The 24129-nt window shown below is 34.1% G+C and overlaps 1 protein-coding gene across 1 annotated transcript in view; it reads right to left on the minus strand.

Moving 5' to 3' along the window:
* LOC129230529 (proto-oncogene tyrosine-protein kinase ROS-like) overlaps positions 1-24129 on the minus strand; it is a 109425-nt gene that overhangs the window by 74297 nt on the left and 10999 nt on the right. Inside the window, exons 3-11 of the mRNA XM_054864933.1 lie at positions 21979-22038; positions 18867-18902; positions 16988-17048; positions 16672-16898; positions 13775-13859; positions 10173-10324; positions 7795-7941; positions 2392-2395; positions 592-717 (exon numbers count right to left, since the gene is read on the minus strand). Coding sequence (XP_054720908.1) covers positions 592-717; positions 2392-2395; positions 7795-7941; positions 10173-10324; positions 13775-13859; positions 16672-16898; positions 16988-17048; positions 18867-18902; positions 21979-22038 — 898 coding nt within the window. The remainder of the gene's footprint in view (positions 1-591; positions 718-2391; positions 2396-7794; positions 7942-10172; positions 10325-13774; positions 13860-16671; positions 16899-16987; positions 17049-18866; positions 18903-21978; positions 22039-24129) is intronic.

Consider the following 24129-nt stretch of genomic DNA (forward strand, 5'->3'; position numbering starts at 1 on the left):
AACTGGTCACACACAGACGTGACACACACATACACGGACACACACACACAGACAGACAGACATTTTCCAAAAATAGTCGGAATGGACTCAGCACACCTCAAAACGTTCGAATCCGTCAAAATTCGAAATTCAAAAATTTGCACGAATCCAATACTTTCTTCTATATATTAAATATAGAAGAAAGTAAAAATTATATGCTTATCAAAACACAGTTACAGTTTTGTATTTACTTATTTGCTTTTTTTTTTTTTTTTTTGGCTATAAGTAAAATGTTTCACACAAAAATACCAAAAATGTATTCTAAATTTTTATAATTTTACAGCTTTACAAGAGCTGCAAATAAAGCTTTTTCTTATGCATGCCAGCTGATTCATTTATAATTTACACATGTCTAAAAAATTTACTTTAGGTTTTTATAGCACAAAAAAAATTGCTTGGCTAATTTTTTTTAAAAGAGAAAGAGAGAATAAACTGTCTGGTTGAGTTCCAGTAGTTAAGATTTTGAAAATACATTGTACATAAGAAGCCATACACATCAATACATAAATACACCCACACTATATAAAAATATGGAAATGCTAGAAACTTTACCTTTAATGCTAACTGATGTATTGCTTGCTTTGTACAGAGTTTGTGATTCATCTAGTATTCTAAGGCCAATCTTCAAAACACTTCTTTTTGCAGCAAAAATAAGAAAAGCTCGTGGATGATGTGGACCTGGGGAAAATATTTAAAAGAAAAAGGCAATGTTCAAAAGTACTCCAACGCTGTGCAGTACTCCAAAAATAATTACTGTTACAAATTCTGTAAATAGTAATTATTTTTGTGATTAATTTGTTATAATATAGCTAAATTTGGCATTTATTCCGCTATTTTTCATCTAAAATTATCTTAGTAACATAACCTGTAAATAGTTTCTTGTAATGTACATACAACCCCCTGACATTCAACTGAAGTATACGGTCCCCATATTTTTCATTGATAAGATTCGTGAATGAATAAAAAGAAGATACCAGAAGCATTTCGAATTTTGTGACAACTTCTTTCGAGATTTATAAATAGCCACAGCCAACGGGGGAGTCAGTCTCAAGTTAGCTTTTGCTTGTGAATCGTGTCAGCGGTGCACTGGAGAGCATGTATTAGCTCTGTTTTGTGAAGCCTTTGAGCTGTATTTTTGCGTATTTGGATGTAAATATGAGTGTAACAGTTGAGTTTATGGTGTTAATTGATATTTGCTTAATGGCTGATGATTGATTTAGTATTTGTAACTACACTTCCTGTACATAGCTGTAAATAAATCTCCCGTGTTTTCTCAAGAACTGTGCCGTCATTTCAAGAAAGTTTGAAGTTGTATCACGAACTCTTAACAATACAAACTCATGTTCAGAACCTTGCACACAAAATAAAAGCACTGAATTGTTAAAATTAGTCTAGTTCATGTGAGGTGAAGATAGAGGGCAGCCCAGGCCCGGACTGGCCATAGACTTGACCGGGACTTTTCCCGGTGCGCCCTCTCGAAAGGCGCCCTTCTGTTCTTTTCTTATTTTTCGAAACAATGTTTTAGCAAAATGGAAATAAATTATGTGGAACAAAGAAGTGATTTTGCATGTGAATATTTTCACATACAAAAGCAATGGTATTCTTATTTATATAAACGTTCCCTTTTATTGCCCCCAATAAAGGCAATTAGTCCACTCTCGTTTCGTAAACGGTCTGCTCCCAGGCCTGCTGCCCCATCGTTTGTGGCTTATCTTTTGCTCCAAGTTTCAATTCTGAGGACAAAAGCGGACCCATGGTGTTTCCCCAATAAAAAAGGGATGTGAGCAGGATGTGAGAGTGAAAGTGACAGCACATATCTATGGTCAAGAATACGAGAATGGTTTGATTTATTGACTGTACTTAAGTTGCTGACTCCCTGTTCTGCTAAAGATCATGAGTGTAATAGAAGCAAGAAGACAAATAATGTTAATTTTTGAAATCTGCGCATTAAAAATAGTGTAATGTCGAAATAAGCCGCATAAAAGCAATAATTTAGTGGATGGATGAACACGATGACAGAAGTCAGATGTCGTATTTTTTGTCACTTCACAAAATAACTTTTTGGACAAGACTGCACGGTGATTCCTAGATTTTGGAGTCATGGCGCCCTTTTTGAAACGAAGATATTCGCATGGCGCCCTTCTCAAAATAAAAGTATGACTTGTAACTGGCAGTCAAAAATAAATACAAGTCGTGTATCTGCATTGACTAGCCCTTATTTATCCTGCAGAGGCTCTGTAAAAAAAAAAGGTTCACAAATAATAAGTCTAAATTAATTGAGAAAAAATAGTTAATTTTCGATGTGGTCCTAGGAGGACTGCAGGGCTCCCCTGGGCACATTTGAGGAATTACTGGACTAAACACAATAAAGATGCCGAAAAATTTTAAAGATAAAACATTTTTCGATTTTAAACTAAGTTTTGTCAATTAAAATCATTACAAGTTCAAGATCTTTGTGTTCAAAACATATTCCAGTTTTTTTAGTTGCATTTAACTCTTTCACTGTCTTTTTAGCCAGATGTGTGTACAAAGGAAGGGGGTCATGGCATAACCTTCGGCATTGAAATTATTAGGAGTTAACTTAAGAGATTTTTTAAATCTCATTTTAGGGGTCAAGTTCTCGGGAGGGGGAGCGCTGCGTAGCATTTGGAGGAGGTTCGTCATTGCCCTGGCGGTGGAAGGTTGTCGCCCTTATGTAAGCTACAATACTACCTTAAAAATATTAATATTTGAATTCCTGCATAAAATCATAATATTATTACATTTTATGCTGCCTTTATATCATTTTGGGAAGTTTTTTAATCTGTGTTTTCCCTCAGATGAAGCTCGATACCGCGCCCCCCACCCCTCGCTATCCTGTTGACTTGTGAAGGTTATTATTGATAAACTTTGCATCAATGAAACAATGCAATTCATTATGAGCGGAACGAAGTTTGAGTTTGAAGAAGGAATGTATAACGATGTTGTTAATAACTAAAACGCAAAGCCATTACTTGTGACGTCGCGAAGGGGGAGGGGTGTCCGCCTCGGGTTTGACTGTCTGGGGGGGGGGGGGGTTGATACCCAAAGTGGAATTACAAGTTTTTGATAAAAATGAAGCTGAAATGCATTTTTAAGACTTCTAATTTGAAACTTTTACAGGGGAGAGGCCCGCCCGTACCCGAATATTTCCCACCCCACACCATGGAATCAATACGTACTACTATACCCAGAATTAGGTTCATATTGTCAATACTTAGACCTAGTAGTGACCTCTTATAACAAAAAACTGAAAACCCATTAGCTTTCCATGTGTGTAAAATAAGTTCAAAGTAATTACGAGGCCAACAATTTCACAGACCCCCTTACCTTTTTGATCTCTCGACGCACACATGCGTCTTGGGTAAGTTACATAAAAAGCATTCATAGTTTTTATTTGCCTTATGTATATTATCCCACATAAAATTTTGTTTTTCACAAATACAGTTGTTTCTGAAAATTGTAAGATTTTCATGTTTACATAGAATTTAAAAACTTTTTTTTTTGCGTTTAGAGGGAGAGGGGGGAGGGGTGACACATCACTAATAACCGCTCCGAGTGTCACCCATGCTAGGTACGCTACTGGTATTACAAATATTAATAAGAGTCAAGAAAGACTATATTAGAAATGTAATGCGAGAAATATCGAAATAACCTTATTCGTTTTCTATCTGCAGTTAGTTTTTACATATCAGGATAGTATAAAGCCTAAAAAATAAACAGCACTTTTTTTTCACAGAATAAAAGCTAAAGATTCTAACCATTAAAGCATTTTATGAGGATCTTTCGAAGCATTCTTGTACTGTGCAAGAGCTTTTGACTAACTATCATTTGGTAAGCAGAAAAAAGGGAGCATACATGTAGACCACACACTTGTTTTATGGCTTTAAATAACGCCTTTTAAGATGCTTTATATCGATAAGGATCTGCGATGCTTGGGTCCTGGGGGATTCGTAGCAGTGGATTTCTGTTGGACAAGGGAGGACAACTATCATAAATTTTATGCAGTTTGATTACAGAGGTCCAATTGCCGTTACTTACATGAATCGGAGAGTCATTTGGATCAGATTTTTGCATTAGTGAACAAGTAATTTTGAAGCGGCAGCAAAATTGGATATATTAAGTCAAGGATCTTTTCAACAGTAGGTTACTCGTTTCATTTTTCATTTTCTTTTTATTGCGAAAATATTTTCCTTCATGTATAATATTAAATTATAGAATTACAATCTATGATTCATAATTAATGGCATTATGATCTATGTGCTGCGAAATGACAAATGATATTGCAAAATTTTCGAAAATACATATGGTTAAAAAAACAACGTACTCGGATAAGTTGAAAGGTCTTGTGTTATCAATTGAAAACTATTATTTTAAAAAGTAAAAACTACTAAGATTAAGCATGTCCTTGAACTATTTTTTTTTTCATCGTCCCTCTGTTTTTAATATGATTGGTAGTTTTTATGACGGCTCTGTCTAGGTCGGTCGCGTCAGTTTTCAAAAACAAAATCTGACATTCAAAAAAGTTCTCGAAACTTTAAGACAACAATGCCATGAAATTGAATAGAAACGTTTAAAATGTTCGTTTTTGCTACATATATACTTTAAAAATATAACACTTTGGACAGCGAGAATTTCTGAAATGAATTTTCAGAAATTAGATCCTGATTTAAGAATGTGGAGGAAAAAATATCATTACGAAAAACCCTCTTGTTTTCTTATGCCAACAAAAAACTTGTAATTTTAATTTTACTTAAAAAAAAAAGGAATTCTTAAATGAAAAAAGGAGGCAAGGGAAAATTGGACATGGTCAAGAAATTTATTTGTTCTTCTTTTAAACTGAAATCTTTGAGTTTTCTTGCAAAAGTTTTATTGATTAATCAATATTCCTTATAATGGTCACAAACAATAATAGTAATTTCAAATGTATATCCATACATAAAAAATGATTTCTCAAATAATTTAATTTCAAGCTTTTCCCAATAGTTTCAGTGTTATTAAAATGATATTATTTATTACGTATTGCAAAAAGGCGAATAGGTGCACTGGATGAGTTAGAGTTCGATTGGTTGTATTTTTCCCCAAGATATTTGCTATGACATGATCATGTTACTAATAAATAAATAAATAAATATAGGATTTGAAAAAAAAAGAAAAAAGAAATCAGACTTTAAAAATAGATTTTAAGGACTCTAGATATTACTTATGTTTTATTTATAAAAAATATGTCTTGCAAACATTAAGAAAAAAAACATGATATTTTAACTCATTTTCATGGTAGCAGTTATTTTATAGCATACATAAGCCAATTTCATTACAAATGCATAATTCGTATAAAATTTGACATTTGAGATGTGAGATGCAAAAAAACAAAACAAAAGAAAACAAAACAAGCAATACTATAAGTACAAAACAAATGCGTAAACATAATTCGAATAATCCTTTGATTTTGAGGACTGAAATCAATTAATCACTAACGTCATGTCTCATGTTATATCCGCACTAAATTCTTCATCTTAATTACTCTTTATTAATTTTCATTTTTGATAAATTATAATATTTCTTGATTTACCCAATTTGTAAAATCAAGTTTCCCCTTCATGATTGAATTCCTTTTTTGTATTGCTATTCATCCAAAAACATACCCTTTTTTTTATAAAAAGTATATTTATAGAAACTAGTAATGGCCTGATATTCATTACCACTCGCTCCTACTCTAGAAATTATTGCATAACTAAAATGCTTTAAACGAGCACCAGGCAGAGATGCAAAGATTTTTAACAATCCAAAGAAAAAAATTTACTTATGAAATGATATTTTTAATTTATTCTTTTTGAGTTTTGAACTTTAGCGCGATAAAGTGGAAAAAATATTTTAAAACAGTCTTTGAAAACGGACAACAGTTTGAATTGTCATGTACATACATCTCTTTTTAATTTTAAATTGCAGAAGCATTTTGTCGAAAATGACAAACTAGCATATGTAGGGACAAAACGAAAAAAAAAAAACCTGAGCATGAATATTGATCGCACGGAGAAAACCTCGTCAGCTTAAAGAACCGACAAATTCACGTAATAAAATGATAGCGTCATGTTTTAAAACAACAGCAGATACCAGTGAAAAAAATTCAATCGACAACACAAAAAAAAAGTATCACTGCAAGAGGTGTTGTTACTTAATGCTATGGAACTAGTGAATGATGCATTTCAGAAGAAAGACGAACAAGCAATGAATTTTCGGAAAAAGTTTCTGTTGATAAACATTTAGCAAAACTTCTCATTCTTCGAAATTAAAAATTATTCCCCCCAACCGCCTCTGCGACGTTATTCAAATTTTCAGGGTGTATTTTGGTGGTCTTTCCTCTCTTTTTTTAGGGGAGTCTCTTTCTAGGGGGTAATCATTAATATTTAAGGGGATGTACCAACACTCTTTGGGGGGAGGGGGGAGGTCTCTTCTACTATTTTTGAACTTGCAAAAAATGTGACTTCTCGTTTAGACATTTTCAGCAACAAAAAAGAGCTTTATTTGCTTCTCAATGATTTTTTATCCTTTTAAAATGGTCGCACTAAATCTTAATTTCTTAGATATTATGGAGGCTCAGTCGGCGCCCTTCAACTCAGCTTTCCCGCACCCTGTCGATCACCCAGTCCGGCCCTGGGGCAGCCTGGGATTTTCTGGACAGTCCCATTTTTATCTCTACCAGTTTGAACTCATACAAAATATGTTTTGTTGATTGAACTTTAATTTTTTCAGTTAGAATACCTGAAAACAGTCAGAAAAATTAAATTGTCTGTGAAAGAACAACACTTGAATTATGTTTTTATTTATATATTTCTTAACTTTTTATTGCTACAGTAGAAGACCGTTAAAACGCACACCTTGGGACCAGAGCTTTTGCGTTATACAGGTTTTTGCGTTATATAGATCATTTCAAATTTTCGAAACTAATATTCAGAATATATCTATATATTAGCAATTCAGAATGAGTTTTATCTGCAATGAGTATTAAAGCATCAATATTACAATTAGTTATTCACAAATAAATATGTTTCACAATCAAAATCTTCTCTCAGCACTTCTGCTAGCTTCATGGTTTGTATAACAGCTGCATTTTCAAGAGTCATCTGGTATTTTCTGTTTACTATGAGTACTAATTTTTAATTTAAAAGCTTTGAAGCAAAACAGAGGGATTTTTTAAACTTCAAAACCTATTGTTTACTTTTGAAAAGTAGTGCTGTTTATAGAGAATTGCGTTATATAGGTCGGCGTTATAACGGTCTTCTACTGTATTTTCATTCAATTAAATAAATTCATTACCATTTAATTTTTTATCATTATCAAATAGATTCTCAAAAAAAAAAAAAAAAATCTTGTTTTAATGACATTACATTACTGTTTTCTTTTTTCCACATTAGAAGTATGGAGATATTTAATAAGGATTCATTAAAGTTAAATTAATGAATAAATTTGGTGGGATGTATCAAAAAAGAAAGTACAAAGATTGAGATTGAGGCTAAAGACGAAAAAAAAAAAAAACATGACAAGGTCAAAAAATTTTCATTTGACCTGTAATAATTTAAGAAATGCTTTCTTATTCTGAAATGTTATTTTATATCAGACTTGAATTTATTTCTCATGGGAGTCACAATAAAGTAAGTTAATAACTAAAAATAACTGCAAAATCATATGCACTTATTGAAAACCTGATACAATATACAGTTACTTACCATTGAACACGTCTTTCTTCGATAAAGTAGTGACAGTGCGTACATCAGCAGGCCCTTCCCCCATGGCATTTCTAGTGCTTAAGGAAATTATATATGTTGTTGATGCTTTCAAGTTGTTGATCATGTAATGCAATCCATCAGAAGTGTCTGAAACATCCTAGAATAAATAATGTATGCATTACTTGTATTTATACAAATTTTAAACTAAGTTGACGTGAAATCAATTCCAACGACCATAGCAGCGATTAAAATACAATAAATCAGAATTTTCCAAACTTTATAGCATATTTACAAGACAAAAAAAACATACGAATTTGTGGAAGTAGAAAACAGTTTGACCACCTATGCCAGCATTATCTCTCCAAATGTCGGAAAGTTGAGGTCAAAGAACAGCTCCAAAAGTTAAAACTCTGATTTTCAGATGCAGTAGTATTATTTAAATATCATTTAACGCTTGTTAAACTGTTTTACCAGATTTTTCAGTGAACACCCTAATAAGGAGCGGCAGACCCTCAAGAGGTATGCAGACCAATGCTTGGTAAGCCCCGCAATAATATTCGACACTGGAAGCATCAAAGTTGCTTCATTTGCAAATACAGGATTGGATGCAGAAACTTCCTTTCTTGAATTTGGCGTGCAAAAAGTGTGGAGCATCACAGAGTTGTTGAGAGAGGCTCAACGGAAAGATCTGAATGGGAAGTTTTGTTACATCATGCTTTCAGTTGCTATCATGTTTTGGAACAGCCTCACTTTTGCTGTGAAAGCGTATTTTTCTAACAGTCGTTGGATTGGAATGGGGACTTAAACTGGCCTGCATGCTCACCTGATTTTGCCTCTTGTGACTATTTAATGTGGGGTTATCTGAAGTCACAAGTTTATAAGGATCGTCCACGAACCCTGGAGGACCTGAAGTACAGCATCTGAGCCGAAACTGCCAATATACCGATCAACATGTTCCACAGAGTTCCCCAAAACTTCCGAGTTCGACTGAATCAGTATATTGACAATGGAGGGCAACACTTACAAGATATTGTTTTTAAAACAGTGTAACACATAATCTCCCACTAAGTGTGACAGGAAAAAGGTAATAATAAAGAATTTTTAGGTATGATCAGATGTTTACTTGGGATTAAGTCTAAAAACTAAAAATACCTTAAATTATTTGAGATCAACTACTTCTGTATTTATTGTGCACTTTCTTAACTTTACTTTATTTACCTTTTTTTTTTTGCTGTTGTTGTTTTGACTTGTCACGGGATATTAGGCCTTTACTAAATCTTTCAAGAACTGATATGATCACCGGCTTTCAAATACAAATTTACCAGCAACAGGCTCTGGGCCTAGCTAGGCTGGTCCTAGTCAATTTATCAATCGCCAATAAAGATCAAGAGCCCTCTTAAAATTATTCATTCCAATCGCAAGTAACTGCTGTTTCTGGTGTAAACTATCACAAATACCTACAATCCAAATTTCAATATCAGCTTGGGATTTGAAAAGCATAAAACAATGAACCTGGGCTTTGCTATCTGCGCAGAAATTTAGTTCATAAGCATCCTCCATTTTACTAAATTGAAATGACTGAATCATTTCCCTCTCCTTCTCCTTTGCTCAAGACTACACATATTAAGAATTCTAAGCCTGGAAACATAATCTAAATTAGAAAGCTCATTCCCTAACGTCTCGTTGCCCTCTTTTGAATCCTTTCCAATAAATTGATATTTTTTTCAAGATAAGGAGACCAAAACAGAATAGCATACTCCAAACAAGCTCTTACAAACTTGTGTATAAAGATAAGATTAATTGGAGGCAGCAGGTCCCAATTCTGATGCCTCTCACACACTAAAAAAAGCACAATAACAGGTAGAAAAACAATTCTTAAAAGGAAAAGACAGCATTGATTTCTAAATCGGACAGCTTTTTCTTCTAAAAAATGAGCAAATGATTTGAAAAAATAAGGGAAAAAAATACTTTATTTAAAAACTTTCCCTACATTTTTAAGAAATAAAATCATTAGAAAAAATATCAGAACACTCATAGTTATATGGAATATTGTTCCTCGCTGAAATAAGGTTAGAATTCAGCTAGAAAATAGTAAATTTAGAGTGTAGTTTAATGTTTTAATGCAGTTAATGTGTGTCTGTTCTCATTTAGCAATTTAAAAAATATTTTTTCAACATCCATACAGGTTGGATTGAGTAAAATTGAAAACATTGTTCACTCATCAACAACAACAACCAGAGCAAAAGACAATAACATCAGCGAATCCAAAAATATATAAGAGGAACAAATCCACAAACAAGAGGACATTGGGAGGGAAAAGAAGAAGGGGAGAAGAAATAAAAACAGATGGTCTCAGAAGTAGGGAAATCAGCATAAATAAGAGCTTACCTTAATCATAGTATTTCCACTTGACTCTTCTCGAATATAAAGGACGTAAGACAATATTGGACCATTTGGATACGTAGGCGGATCAAAACTAACTGAAATTCTAGAAGCACTCACAGCTGTTAGGCACGTTATGGTGGGGGCTGTAGAGGGCGCTGCAAAGTTAAAGAATGCAATCATTATGTAAAAATAGCTACAATTACAACACTACTACCTATATACAAATACAAATGCGACAATCAGCAACAGGCTCTTGGCCCAGCTAGGCTGGTCCTAGTCAATTTATTAGTCCCCAATGAAGATCAGTGGCCCTCTTAAAGCTATCCACCCCCTTGCTCATTACCACCTCTTCAGGTAAGTTGGTCCAAGTGCCCACAACCCTACTAAAGTAGTTTTTCCTTATTTCCAGGTTAGCCTGAGAGTTGAAAAGCTTAAAACAATGACCGCTCGTCCTGCTTTCGGTGAAAATATTTAATCCATTAACATCCATTTTGATAAATTTAAAGAACTGAATCATGTCCCCTCTGATCTTCCTTTGATCCAGGCTAAACATATTAAGTCTATTAAGTCTGGTATCATAATCTAAAACTGAAAGTCCCCTTACTAGTCTAGTTACCCTTCTTTGAACTCTTTCCAATGCACAAATACCTTTCCTCAGATAAGGTGACCAAAACTGAACAGCATATTCCCAATGAGGTCTTACTAAACTCCTATATAAAGGCAGAGGACCCTTCTTAGATTTATTTGAAACAGATCTATTGATAAACCCAAGCATTCTGTTGGCTTTGTTACTTGCAATGTTGCACTGTTGACTAAAGTTGAAGTTCTGATTTATTAAGATAACCAGATCAATAACATTTTCTACCTGACTAATGATTGAACCCTGTAAACGATAACTAATACACTTATTTCCACGACCTAAGTGTGGCACTTGACATTTCCCTACATTAACTGCCATACCACACTTATCTGCCTACTTAGTAATATAATCTAAATCCTCTTGAAGCTGTTTTACATGCTCTTAATTTTCTACAATCCCCATAACTTTTACATCATTAGCAAAACAACTCATGCTTCTAGAAATATTCTCATTGATGTCATTCAGAAAAATAATAAACAACAGAGGCCCTAAAACTGAACCCTGAGGAACCCCGCTTAAAACATCACTCCATTTAGAATGATTTCACCTCACAACTACTCTTTGTTTCTTTCCAGTCAGCCAACTTTTAACCCAAAGTAAAGTGTTTCCTCCAATTCCTATATCAGCTTATTTGCTAAGAAAGCAACATGCTTTTCTTAGCATGTTGCTTATCAAAAGCTTTTTGAAAATCAATATAAACAACATCCACACACTTTTTGTTATCTAAAGCCAAGGTAACCTTGTTGTAGAAATGCAATAAATTAGTAGCAGAGAATTTACCTTTCCTGAGCCTATAGTGCAAACTAGTTAACAGACTATTAGTCTCTAAGAAATTCATAATATTAATTTTGATCAAAAGTTTGAAATTCTTACAAACCATTGAAGTCAGACTTTCAGATCTATAATTCCCAGCATTAACTTTAGACCCTTTCTTGAAAAGCGGCCCCGTTATGCTAGCCAGTTTCCAGTCCTCTGGACTGTCCCCGAGTTATAAGAAGCATTGAAAATATTTAAAATAACATCCATCAATCCCTCTGCACATTCAACTAAAATTTTTGGATAAATATTATCTGGTCCCGGAGCTTTAGTTGCTTTTTTTTTCAAATGAAATAGAACCTCCTCCCTGGAAAACACAAAATCCTCAAGCTGCATAATAGCTTGTAACAATACAATATACAAGCAAACACATAACCTGAGATTATCCTCAGAAAAACAAATCACACAAGACCCATTACCACCTTGGTACATTACAATAAAATATATTTTCGGGGATTTATATTCATTGAAAATCATTTGCTCAACATGTTAACTTCTTAAATTAACATACTCTAAAATGTTGAACCCACCAGATAAAGGAGCACAGCAATTCCTTCAATTTCTCTAGTTCTCAAAAATGCTAAATCATGTCATAAGGAGAAGTCAGCTTTGATCAATTGACTATCAATACTCGAGAGCTTGTGGCTCTCACCAGTAGTTTTCAGTACACAGATTGGTCCTTCGGGTCTTTCTCACCGGACTTAGTTGTATGCCATCGACTCTGACCAGTTGTTGTGCCTACTTCTTTAGGTCTATGGTTAAAACAGAGCATGAAGTTTTTGACTAATAAGTCTACATTTTGCTTACGACTTCACATCAGAACATAACTCATGTCGGCAACTAACTAATCTGTTACATAATACCAGTTCAAGGCCATAGAGAAGATTCAAGAATCCAATTATTGTTTTTCTAGTTGGAACAAAAAATTTGTTTGTAAATTAACAAATCAAATGCTAAAAGTGACTGTTTTCTTAAAATATATACAGTAGAACACCTTTATAACACCTATGTATAACAGGAAATTCTCTATGAAACTAACAACTTTTCAGAAGTAAGCAATACGTTTTTCAGTTTTAAAAAATACTTCCATTTTGCCATGCAAACATAACAATTCTTTGGCAAATTGCATAGTGAAACAGTTTTTCATCTTTCCATTTTGCATCAAAGCTTTTAAATGATAATAAGTATGAATTAAATTTTTGCACAGAAAGCAGGACAAGGGATCACTGTTTTAAGCTATTTAAATCTCAGGCTAACCTGGAAATTAGTGAAAATTATTACTTTGGTAGGGTCATGGGTACTTGGAACAGCTTACTGGAAGAGGCGGTAATGAGTAAGGGGGTGGACAGCTTTAAGAGGGCCATTGATCTTCATTGGGGACTAATAACTAGAACCAGAATAGCTGTTGCTGGTCGACATATTTGTATTTACAATAAGAAAGTACCAGATAGTTCTTAAAAATACAGCTGTTATGCAAACCATAAAGCTAGCAAAAGTGCACTTTCTGATAATTATAAAAGATATTTATTTGTGAATGATATGTACATATAAAATTACTGTATTTGAGCTTTAATACTTACTGTTATAAAAACTTATTCTAATGTGAAAATATATTTATTAAGTCTGAGTATTATTTTCTAAATAACCTATACGTAACTCAAATTTCTGGCCCCAAAATACGCTGTAATGGTCTTCTACTGTAATATGCAATAAGTATTAGAATAAAAGCATTTTTTACACTTTAATAAAAAGGATTTCTTTGTTATTGGAGTTGAAATGCTTTTGGTTAAAAGTTTAATTGCCTTTTATTGAAGTTCCATTGCAGTTTTTTCTACTATTCTGAAGAAAAAAAAAACACATAAATTTATTTCTTTTCGAATTTCAATAAATAGCTAAGCACCTTCTATTATCTACTTTTCTCGTTCAGTTGAAATTTCGTCAGTTTTCATACAACAACAGTATAAAATCTGGAAAAACATTGAATTTCATGATAATTTAGAATCAAGAGATGAAAAACAGTACATAATCCTAGGCATCATTGAATCAGAAAGTGGTCAGCTTATTAAATCACACTTTTCATTTAGCTAGATTAACAAGGAATTATTTCATTAAGAGTTAGAAATTTCAAGTAAAAATGATGAAATTTTACCTCCATATGGCAAGGTTGATATGACAATACTTTCTTCAGAAAATAAGGGTGGGTAGTTTTCCAAGAGGATCCAAGCGACTCGAAACTAAAATAAAACATATTTTGATTTTTGAAACTAAACAACATGAAAAAAAAAAAAAAAACAAGCTGATGTGTGCATCACATGACTTCCTTTTACTCCAATATTTTCTCATAATTGGCAGTTTTAATGTGATTCAATAGTTTTCTCTCTAAATATCACCAACAGTGGCCAAACTGAAACCAGATTTAAAAAAAAAATCGCCAAATTTGTCACCAAGTTGGCGACCAAAAGACTGGCGATATATTGCCAAGTGTCCGCCAAATTATAACACCACTTGAGTTAAACTTGAGAAATTAACAATGATTTCCCCCCAAAAAGGGGCAAAAGACCCCTTTAGAAGCACCGGAATGCAACCAAAAGAGGAGGTGCACAACTAGACCCCACTAGGAGTCTATGTACCAAATTTCAATTTTCTAGAACTTATCGTTCTTGAGTTATGCGACATACATACACACATCCGCACATACCTACATACATACAGAGGTCATGAGAAAATTCGTTGTAATTAACTCGGGAATCGTCATTATGGATATTTCATGTGTCTATACATTCTTAGGCACTTATCCACGTGTGGTCGAGTCAAAAAAAAAACTCAAGGCCGATTTTTGAGTGAAAATTTTTTCTTGAATACAATACTTCCTTTTTTGTAAAAGGAAGTAAAAAATAGCTTCATTTTTGAAAATTTTCTACAAATTGAAAATTGGGTCAAAAAGATAACTCAATATAGCACCCAGTGTCAGGCTTGTAGGAAAGTTTGACTTTGCTTTCATAAGAAAACAAATCCTCTTTCCAATATCTCTCTTTCAGGAATCCTTTCTAGATATGCGTTATACTGCTATTGAATGAGAATTTTACTTCATAATTTGATTAACCTCCTGATGTCTTAAACAGGGGTGCCCCGATAGGAAATCACCATGACATTCAAAACATTTCCTTATTTGGCAAATTTTGTCTGAAGATTTGGCAAAATCAGCTGCTCAGTTTCGGTTTTCTTATCTGAAGAAAGATATTTCTTTATTGGAAAGGGTTCAAAGGATGATTACACTGTTAATAAACAGGCTTTTTAATTTTTAGATCATGATACCAAACTTAAGTCTCAATATGTACAGCCTGGAACATCAGACAGTCAGAAAGGACATGATTTAGTTGTTTAAATTTGTCAACATGAAAGAAATGATGGGATAAATTTTTGCACAGAAAGCAGGTAGAGTTGTTATAGTTTTAATCTATTCAAATCTCAGGCTAATCTGGAAATGAGGAAAAATTATTAATTTACTCGGGTTGTGGGCACTCGGAACGGCTTATCGGAAGAGGCTGTAATAGGTAAGGAAAGTGAATAGTTTTGAAAGGGCCACTGATCTTCATTGTGGACTAATAAACTGATGAGGACCAGCCTAGCTGTGCCCAGATCCTGTTGCTGGTCATTATATTTATATTTATATAAAATTTGACGTTCTACTCGGTAAAATTTGGAGCTTCATTTGTAAAATTAAGAATTTCCGCTCACCCAAAAATTTCAGTTCGGAGCAAACCTGGTCTCAAAACATCACTTCAAAGGTCTTTAAATTGAGAGTTAATGGGTGAAGTGGATTTTTTAACTTATGCATTTAAATCACTCCCTTCATCAAAGCAAGAAGGGCTAGATATCATTCGGGGGGGGGGGGGATGTCCCTATGCATTTTAAAACAGATAATGACTTAACCTGGTCTCCTTTAAATGTACTAAGGAGTCAATGCAGCTGGAAGAAATAAACAAACAAAGTCATGAATTTCAATTGATGCAGTTGCTAACTTGATGGATGCATAACCTACCCAAACAGTCATAAACATAAGCTGTCGCATAGATGGAATAAAATTTAACGCTAAACACGAGATGCCAAATCCAATGGCAGTAGAGCTAGAATGGGAATTCGGAAAAATTTGCATAGAACCCCATATTGATATTTGGAAAATCTCTGAAACTCCTAATGACTATTTTACTATAATCAAATATTTAAAAAAGTTTTAATAAGTCATTAATGAATGAAAAATAACATTAATAGATTCATTTCTTGTCATCTGAGCTGAGTGTAGCTCAGTGGATCCAATGGCTAACCTGAAATTTTCTATCCCTAAAAAATTGAAACTTTCTTTGAAACCCAACTAAATCCTTTAAATGGAATGTTCCCAAAAATTTAAAAATTAACTATAGGGGGGAGGGGGAGAGGGCCGACAGAGTATCTTCTCCTCAGGCGCCAACATCTTTGGACGGCCCCCCACTCCTAATGATTATCAGGCCCATCAATTCAAAATTTTCCATGGGGTTATGCATTTATTTTATAAAGTAAAAACTACATAATGAAAACAAAAATGCATAATTAAATTATATTACTAAAATCCAGGTGGGGGAGGGGAGGGGGTTCACCCTCTTTGGATTTCAGAAACACAATTGTCCAAATAATGGGCCTGCCAAAGTAACCCTCCAAATCAGGCCTGGATTTGAATACCCACAAACCCTGCAGTGCAGGTGGAGGGGGCACGTCCTTAAAGGCCAAATGGCCCAAGAAATTGGAAAAAAAAACCTAGTACTAAGTCTTACTAACATTGCAAACATACATTGCTAGCATCTGGGACTCCCTACAGATTTTGTTGCAGGACGGCCCAAAATTTATAGATCCAGGCCTGCTCTAAATGACTATCTCTGTAAATCTTATCAGGTTAGCAGAGGTTGGCAGCAGCACTCAAGTTATATACAATTCACAGCACTATTGTATTTTATTTTATTGTTTACTCAAGAGATGACCTTTAACTTTAGATTAAGCAAGAGAAATACTTACTCTATATTTCATGTAGGGGTGCAAATCTTCAACCTTCAGAACGGTATCCTTTAGAATATAAGAGGGCTTATAATACTCCCAATCTGTGGACTGATGTAATCCATCACTGCGGAGCTGCACCAAATAGGATATGTTTTCATATGGCCCCGGAGCCCACTTTATGGTAATAGAGTCATTGGTCCTGGTCTCGGCGACCAAATATGGTTGAGCGGGAGTTCCTAGTTCATCTTTTGATGCAAAAAAGAAAAATATACTCAACGAACATGTTTAATGAGTACAGATCAAAACAAAGAATGAAAGATAGAGCTATCTTTACCTTTTATTGTTTGGATATAAAAATTTATTGCTATGTTGCATCCTCGAACACAATAAAGATTCTGAAGGAAATTAAAAAAATCCAACATTACAACTAATAAACATACAACCTTATTGAAGAAAAATTTGCAGATAGTTATCATTTAAATAAAATGGTCTCTGACAAGAAAATATGAAGAATTTTTGATAAATAAGAGACATCTCATTATAACGTTGAAAACCTTTTTCTCTGCGAGTTTAAATCAATTAATTACACTTATTATTAATAAAACACTTCATTATCTGTCTCAAAAAAATAAATAAATAAATAAAACAAACCTCAAGCATAAATTTTAAGTCTTTTTATAATTTCAAAATATCCAGAATAACAAAAATGAGTATTCTATTTTAAAAAAAACACACACAAAATTAACCATTGTCAATAAACTAGGTAGCAATAACTTTGAGATTCAACAAGTGTTTCCTGAACTACTCGTATTTTGCGAATTACGCACCAGTTTACTAATAGGGAAAAAATGGAATCATTTAAAATATATCGATTTTTAAAAAACATTTCATTTGTTAAACATATTTTGGAATTTAGAATACTTTTTCCTTTAATATGTTCAGATGCAGAAAAAGTATTAATACCAAAAATGAAGAAATTTTAGCATTCAGGAATGTAACTATTTAGTCGTAAAATGTAATGCAATTGCTTGAAACGTTTTCGTTTAAATACTTTAATCATCCATTTTCTCTTTTTTAACATTATCTACAATAACATTATTGAACAACACGAAAAGTAGTAGCGCGTTTTAAAACAACATAAGTCAAAACAAAAACAAAGCGCTTATTGCATGTCAACGTTGCCAAAATCAGTTTTGATGAAATTTAAAAGTTAACAAAATAAGACTAATAAAAAGAGCATTAAAATGAAAAAAAAAAAAAAAAAAACAAACAATGAAAACAAGCAATTAAAATACAAAATTATCCGCCAAAAAGTAAAAGTACAAGTCACTAAACAACGTGAAAACTTGGAAACTGAACATTAGGTATGAGGAACGAAAATAACAATAGCAATTTGAGCAATTAGAATTTTTTTCGCTAATTTGGAGCATGACACATTTTTATTAATCCCCCCCCCCCCCTAAAAAAACACACTTCATCATTTTATTGCTATCATAATATATGCGAGACTTATAAAAATGTCTTCGATAATAATCAACAGATGACGCCACCAAAACTCAATGTTTGGTTTAAAATAAGTTCCTCTCTTTACTTTCTCACCTAGGCTACGCTCACCTCATATTTCAGGAACAGTCTTTTGAACATTTTTAATGCTTTGTGCTTTGCCAATTGCCATAAAGTAGTTTTATTACTTCTTAGAAGTGTAAACAGGGGTGGCCGCCGGTGCCGCAATGGTGCAGTCTGCGCCATTAGTTTTAGGGGGGTGGTTTCAGGGATGTTTCTGTCCTTTTTTTGAGGGGAGAAGATCTCGTTCTGGGAGCGTCATAGTGGTGTTTGCAGTGGTGCGAATGGGCACCCCTGGGTAAAAATGTTCCCAGACTGGAAGACAATATTTGTTTTCACTACATTTGCTGTTAGAACTGCAATTTCGAATTTTCAGGCAATATTTTTTGGGGAACTGGATGTTGATATTATGGTCATTCATTTGGTCTTGCATTTCGATTCCTGACTGGCTAGGCCCAAAATTTTAAACACTAAATAAAGGTTAATGTTATTTTTTTTAATGGACAAAAATCATCTTTTATTTCTTGCAGTGTCCCATGAAGAATGCGTGATTTTTTTTCTTTTTCTTTGAGAGATATGTATGTCCCTCAACGTTGTTTGTTCAATTTTAGCTATGTGTAAAAAAATAAACATCAATGAAAAATACTTACCCATTTATTTTTGTTGAAGGGTTTTGCCTCTTCTTCCTGTGCAAAATAAAAATATAATTTCCTTTGTTAAAGTTCACTGCAGTTTTATAACAATAACCTAATTGATCTAAATGACGCCAATAAAAATGTTACTTTTTGAAGCATTACTTTTTAAAGCAATTAATGGTACATATTTAAAGCAAATTTAAAATGTGCTGAAAAATTACTGTACATAAAATTTCGCCTTTTATGATTGTCTCAGCATCAACTTAGGTAATTAATTGACCGCAAAGGTGGCGATTGGGACTGAAAAAGGGAGGGAGGCGGCAAAAGAAAAAAAAAACGACAGTTAAAGGCCATAGGATTTTTAGCCGCAAAAAAAAAAAAAAAAAAAAAAAAATCTAATTTGAATTTTGACATCTTGAATTCAAATTATGTTTTTCGCAATCACGAGTTGCGACAAGACCCTACTCATTAGAGTTATTGTTTCTAGAAATGGCTCCCCCCCCCCAAGCATGTCCCTCCTCCTGGGTGGTTATGTGTGTAAAGGCGCTCACGCGTTGGCGAGTGTGTATATGAGCATGCGTGTGAAGGACATGGACGCCACCACCCAGCAGAAGTGGATTCCGGGGGATAGTGCTCAGGAACAGAGCAGCCGTGCCGCCGCCGCGCCGGTGGGTGGTGGTGCAGCAGGTCCAAGCTGAAAAATAATCCCAACGTCAAGGACTGTCAAATGAGAACAATAAGCAATCGTGATTGCTCAAAAAAAAAAAAAAATGAAAGGGAAAAAAAGTACAATATTTTTGCTAAGGCTAGTTTTTAGAGCATGAGTAGGAATTAAAACAAATTTAACAGCTTAACGCACGTTTTTCTTAAGATTTTGATGTGGTATGTAAACAATAACTTTCCCTAAAGAAACACTTCTACATGAATTAGATATGGCACCTGACGACTTGATAGCATAGGCAGAACAATCGGCATTAAAATGCTGTCCACGTATCTGAGAGCTGTCAAAGTGCTTTAGAGAACAACTAGAGATGATCGTGCGTCCCAAGAAATCACTCCCCACGCTGTCACATCTTGTGAAATGGCTATATGCCGCTCGACAACATATGACACATCGGAACGCTGGTCGGTGCCCCTCTACACACGTGTATGGTGATCATCAGTACTGAGACTGAATCGGGAATCATCGCTGAAGAACACATGCCTCCAGTCTGTTACACTCCAAGCTTCCCGAGGTCGGCAAAAATCCAGTCGACACTGCATGTGATGTAGGGTCAGTGGCAAGCGTCTTAATGGACGTCGGCTCCTTAAGCCAACTTCGGCTAGTCGTCTCCTCTAATGTTTCCCTTGATATCATCGGATGCCTGGAAGGAGGTAAGTGGCATTGAATCGATGCTAGCGACGTTGTCGGTGCCGACGTAGCCGCTCTTCTGATTGCGCGATCCTCGCGTTCATTTGTGTTCCTGCGACGGTAGACTCTCCCTTCCGTGATGCACTGTTGCCAACACCGAGCAACTACCATATCACTCCGACCGAGGTGACGGCCGATACTCTTGTTTTGACCAACCTGCTTCTCTGAGGCTTATTATACGGCCCCTATTAAACTCCGTCAGTTGTTCGTACTGCCGGCTGCTTTACATCTTAGAGGCATCTTAAGTCACAATACAGTCTACTGAAGTCAACAGATTCGATTGAATAGCCCTACTGCACAAGTACTCATGCTTTTAAACTCTCTTACCTGTGCAACTCACATGCTCATAGCGCGCTTAGCCTTGTTTCATTGGCGTTGAAATTTTAATCATTTGCATATCATCTACCAAACTATATTTTTGCCGAGTTTCATGATTGTGGCTCCAATTCTTCTAGGTGCATATATTTTTTTGCGACAGAGTGTATATAATTTCTAATTTTTTTTCCGAATTGGAAAATAAAATAAATAAATAAACCAAAAAAGGGGGGATGCCCCCACTCCTTTGCCCCCCGAATTGCCGCCACTGATTGACAGTTTAAACTAGTTTTTGACGTTTGTTGAAATAGTTTACTTAGAAAACTAGTTTTTAGAATCGAAATTCCAACTTTGGCTAAAAGCTAGCGTCGAACTCGTTTATAAAAAAATCTGGTTTAACGAGAACCGGGATTTAACGAAGAAATCAGAAATATTTGGTCGGTACAATATTTAATTTATGAGAGCAAAACTCGCTTTTAACGTGCAAAACCCCGGTCAAAGCGAACAATATTTTTTTTTATTCATAAAATTTCTATTGACTTCCAGCAAAAGGCGTTCCTTATAACGCAGAAATACCCCTTAGCACAAATGGTTGGGGGATGGTTGATGGTCAACGGTGGAGTCCATGGTTGGCTAACGGTAGGCAATGTCCGCTTTTGTAACCGTTACTCAATCAACCATTTGCCAACAATCTCATCTACTACAGTGACTAGCAATTTCCCAATAATGGCCCATTGAAAATATTCACAGTTGGCCCAACGATGCCCAGAAACTGTAGGTCCATCGTTGACTCATCGTTACGTTGCCAACCCATCCATATTCCCCAGCGGTTTTTAGCCACCGTTGGCCAACCTACTCCCGGTGCGTGCTACTTGGGACGTGTTTGCAGTAATCTGCAATTTGTGCTATTTGACGTTGTTATTTCTTATTTTACTTTAGATGAACAATTAATTAGGAAATCAATCAGGAATTTATTTAACTGATTTCATTAATCTTTTCAGTTCATAAATTATTTTTAAATCTATTTTAATCAATTACTGAATGCAAGTTGAAAATGAGAGAGGAAAACAAATATTTTGAAAGAAAAAGAACTTTTAATTAATGAAGTTGAGAGGAAACACTTTTCCCGCTGAGCGTACTTTCAAGTGCTGCACATTAGTACAGTATGTACTATGTATAGACCGCACTGTAAATTAAAATCGTTGCTTACTGAACAATTCGGTCAAAGTAAGCTGTTTGACTATAAGCGCTCATATACAGAATCTTTATTTTGCGAACTATAGAACGCTTTCTCATTATTATCATTTTTTTTCTTGAATTCTGAAAGCAATTTGGATAGTCAGAGTTCGGATAATTGGAGGCCCCAATAATGTACAAAGAAAAAGTCAAGGTTCTACTTACGCAGACACTTTTGCAGGAGGATGTGATGGCATTAATCCACAGCTCACAGCCTTCAAAGCACTAAAAATAAAGATAGATTTTTTAATTAATATAAAAAGAGATTATTTAGCACAATTTATCTATGCTATGAGCTTCAATGCTACATACTCTTGAAATTATTAATTTTTGATTCAACAAAAAATTAATTATTATTAAATATCATTTGAATTTTTAAAAAATATGTAAATACTTAATAATTTTTTTACGAATTTATGGTTGAGTAATGTTTTTTCTTTTACTTTATTGTTTTCTATTTTTAATAAATATACACATGTATATAATGTTGTAACATTTTTTATGTCGATACATTTCTCCTTTAGCATAGTGCTTTTAAGTAACTTAAATTTTATAAAGAATAAAAGCCTTGGATTAAATGGCTACTAATAAGCAAATAATAAATTGAAATAAAAAATGCTCCTAAATTTGCCTACTGATCGGAAGTTGGCACTAACATTTTTAAGCTTTCATGTCTAGTTAACATAATGTAATTTTACTAACAATAATATGAAAATTGGTGCAAAGAAATTGAATGAAATTCTGAAATTATTTTAGGAACAAGCCATATAGAATTAAAAATTAAAAAAAAAAAAAAATGACTGAGTAGCAACTGTAGAATGAAAAGGAAAAATTGGAAATCCTTTTATAACAGCCTCACACTATTAAAAATCAATTTCAATTATTTTATTTGCTAACAAATAGAAACTGGTAATAGATAAAAATTTTAAATCATAGCGTTTTATTTCCTGCTCGGCCAACAATGAATTCGTTAATTAATCGCATGAATAAAGACTTAGCCGTTATTAAAATCTGCTTTTAAAAAACGTTATAATTCGAATTCCATGAAACATGGAAGTTCCAAACACATTCTATCAGACACAGAAAAAAAATCCCTTTATTTTGGTATTAAATTTAAAATATTTAACTATGTCTTCACCACAAAAATCGTGAAAAACCTTTTAGAGGTTTTTAATTAATATCTTCGTTAATGAATGTCATCCAAAGATGCAATCTAAGAACACTTCGATCAACTCTCCTTTCGAACATTTTTTTTTTTTTTTTTCAAATCGGTCCATCCGTTTAGGCGCTAGAGTGCCACAGACAGATACACAAACACACAGATGCACAGACGCGTCAAACCTATCACCCCCTTCCTTTGTGTGTCGGGGGTTAAAAATTGGAAAGTGGAGAAAAATAAACCATCTCTCAGAAATAAGCTACTATTTCTTAAGTTGAAATTATAAAAGAGAAATAGATATTCGAGAAATTGGTTTTATTAAAAACAATCATGATAATCATCATATCATCAGCATAGCCGATTTATCGGCCGATTATCTACAGCCGATTAATCGGCTATCGGCGAATTTGGTTATCTGTGCATCCCTTATCCAGACTCCTTTTTGTTTTAAAATTAATTCTTATGCTACATTTAAAAATGTGTTAGCGAGTTAGTTGAAGTGAGCGCGATTTAGCTGAATAAGTAGTAATATCAAACTATCGATATTTGGGCTAACCGATATCTTTGAGAGATTTCGATAAAAACTAGGGTAAAGACCCCAGTAATTGGCATTTTAAGAGTTTGTCCTTAAACTTTCCTCTGTTTTCAGTACTTAGAAAAAAAAAAAAAAAAAACTCTCTTGCAAATATTTTTGTATCAAAGAGTGCCCATCTGTGCATCTATTTGGTTCACTAAAATCAAAAATATTTGAATCGATACTTTTATAAAAATATGCATATAAAAAGTTACCAAAATCACCAGTAATTGGCACCTGATACCCCAGTGTATGACACCTTGTGATACAGTAATTGGCACATGTTAATAGAACTGGAAAATCACTTTATTTTTTACTTTTAAATTACATTCAAATTTTATCATCATAAGAAACATGAGTAATGTTAATGCAAAGTAGGTAATCTTTACTAATAATAAAGCAGAAAGTCTCTCTGTCGGGATCTCTGTTTGTCAGGATCTCTGTCTGTCAGGATCTCTCTCTGTCCGGATCTCTGTCTGTCAGGATCTCTGTGACGCGCACAGCGCCTAGACCGTTCGGCCGATTTTCATGAAATTTGGCACAAAGTTAGTTTGCAGCATGGGGGTGTGCACATCGAAGCGAT

This window comes from Uloborus diversus, chromosome 9, assembly GCF_026930045.1.
Source record: "Uloborus diversus isolate 005 chromosome 9, Udiv.v.3.1, whole genome shotgun sequence".
Classification (NCBI taxonomy): domain Eukaryota; kingdom Metazoa; phylum Arthropoda; class Arachnida; order Araneae; family Uloboridae; genus Uloborus; species Uloborus diversus.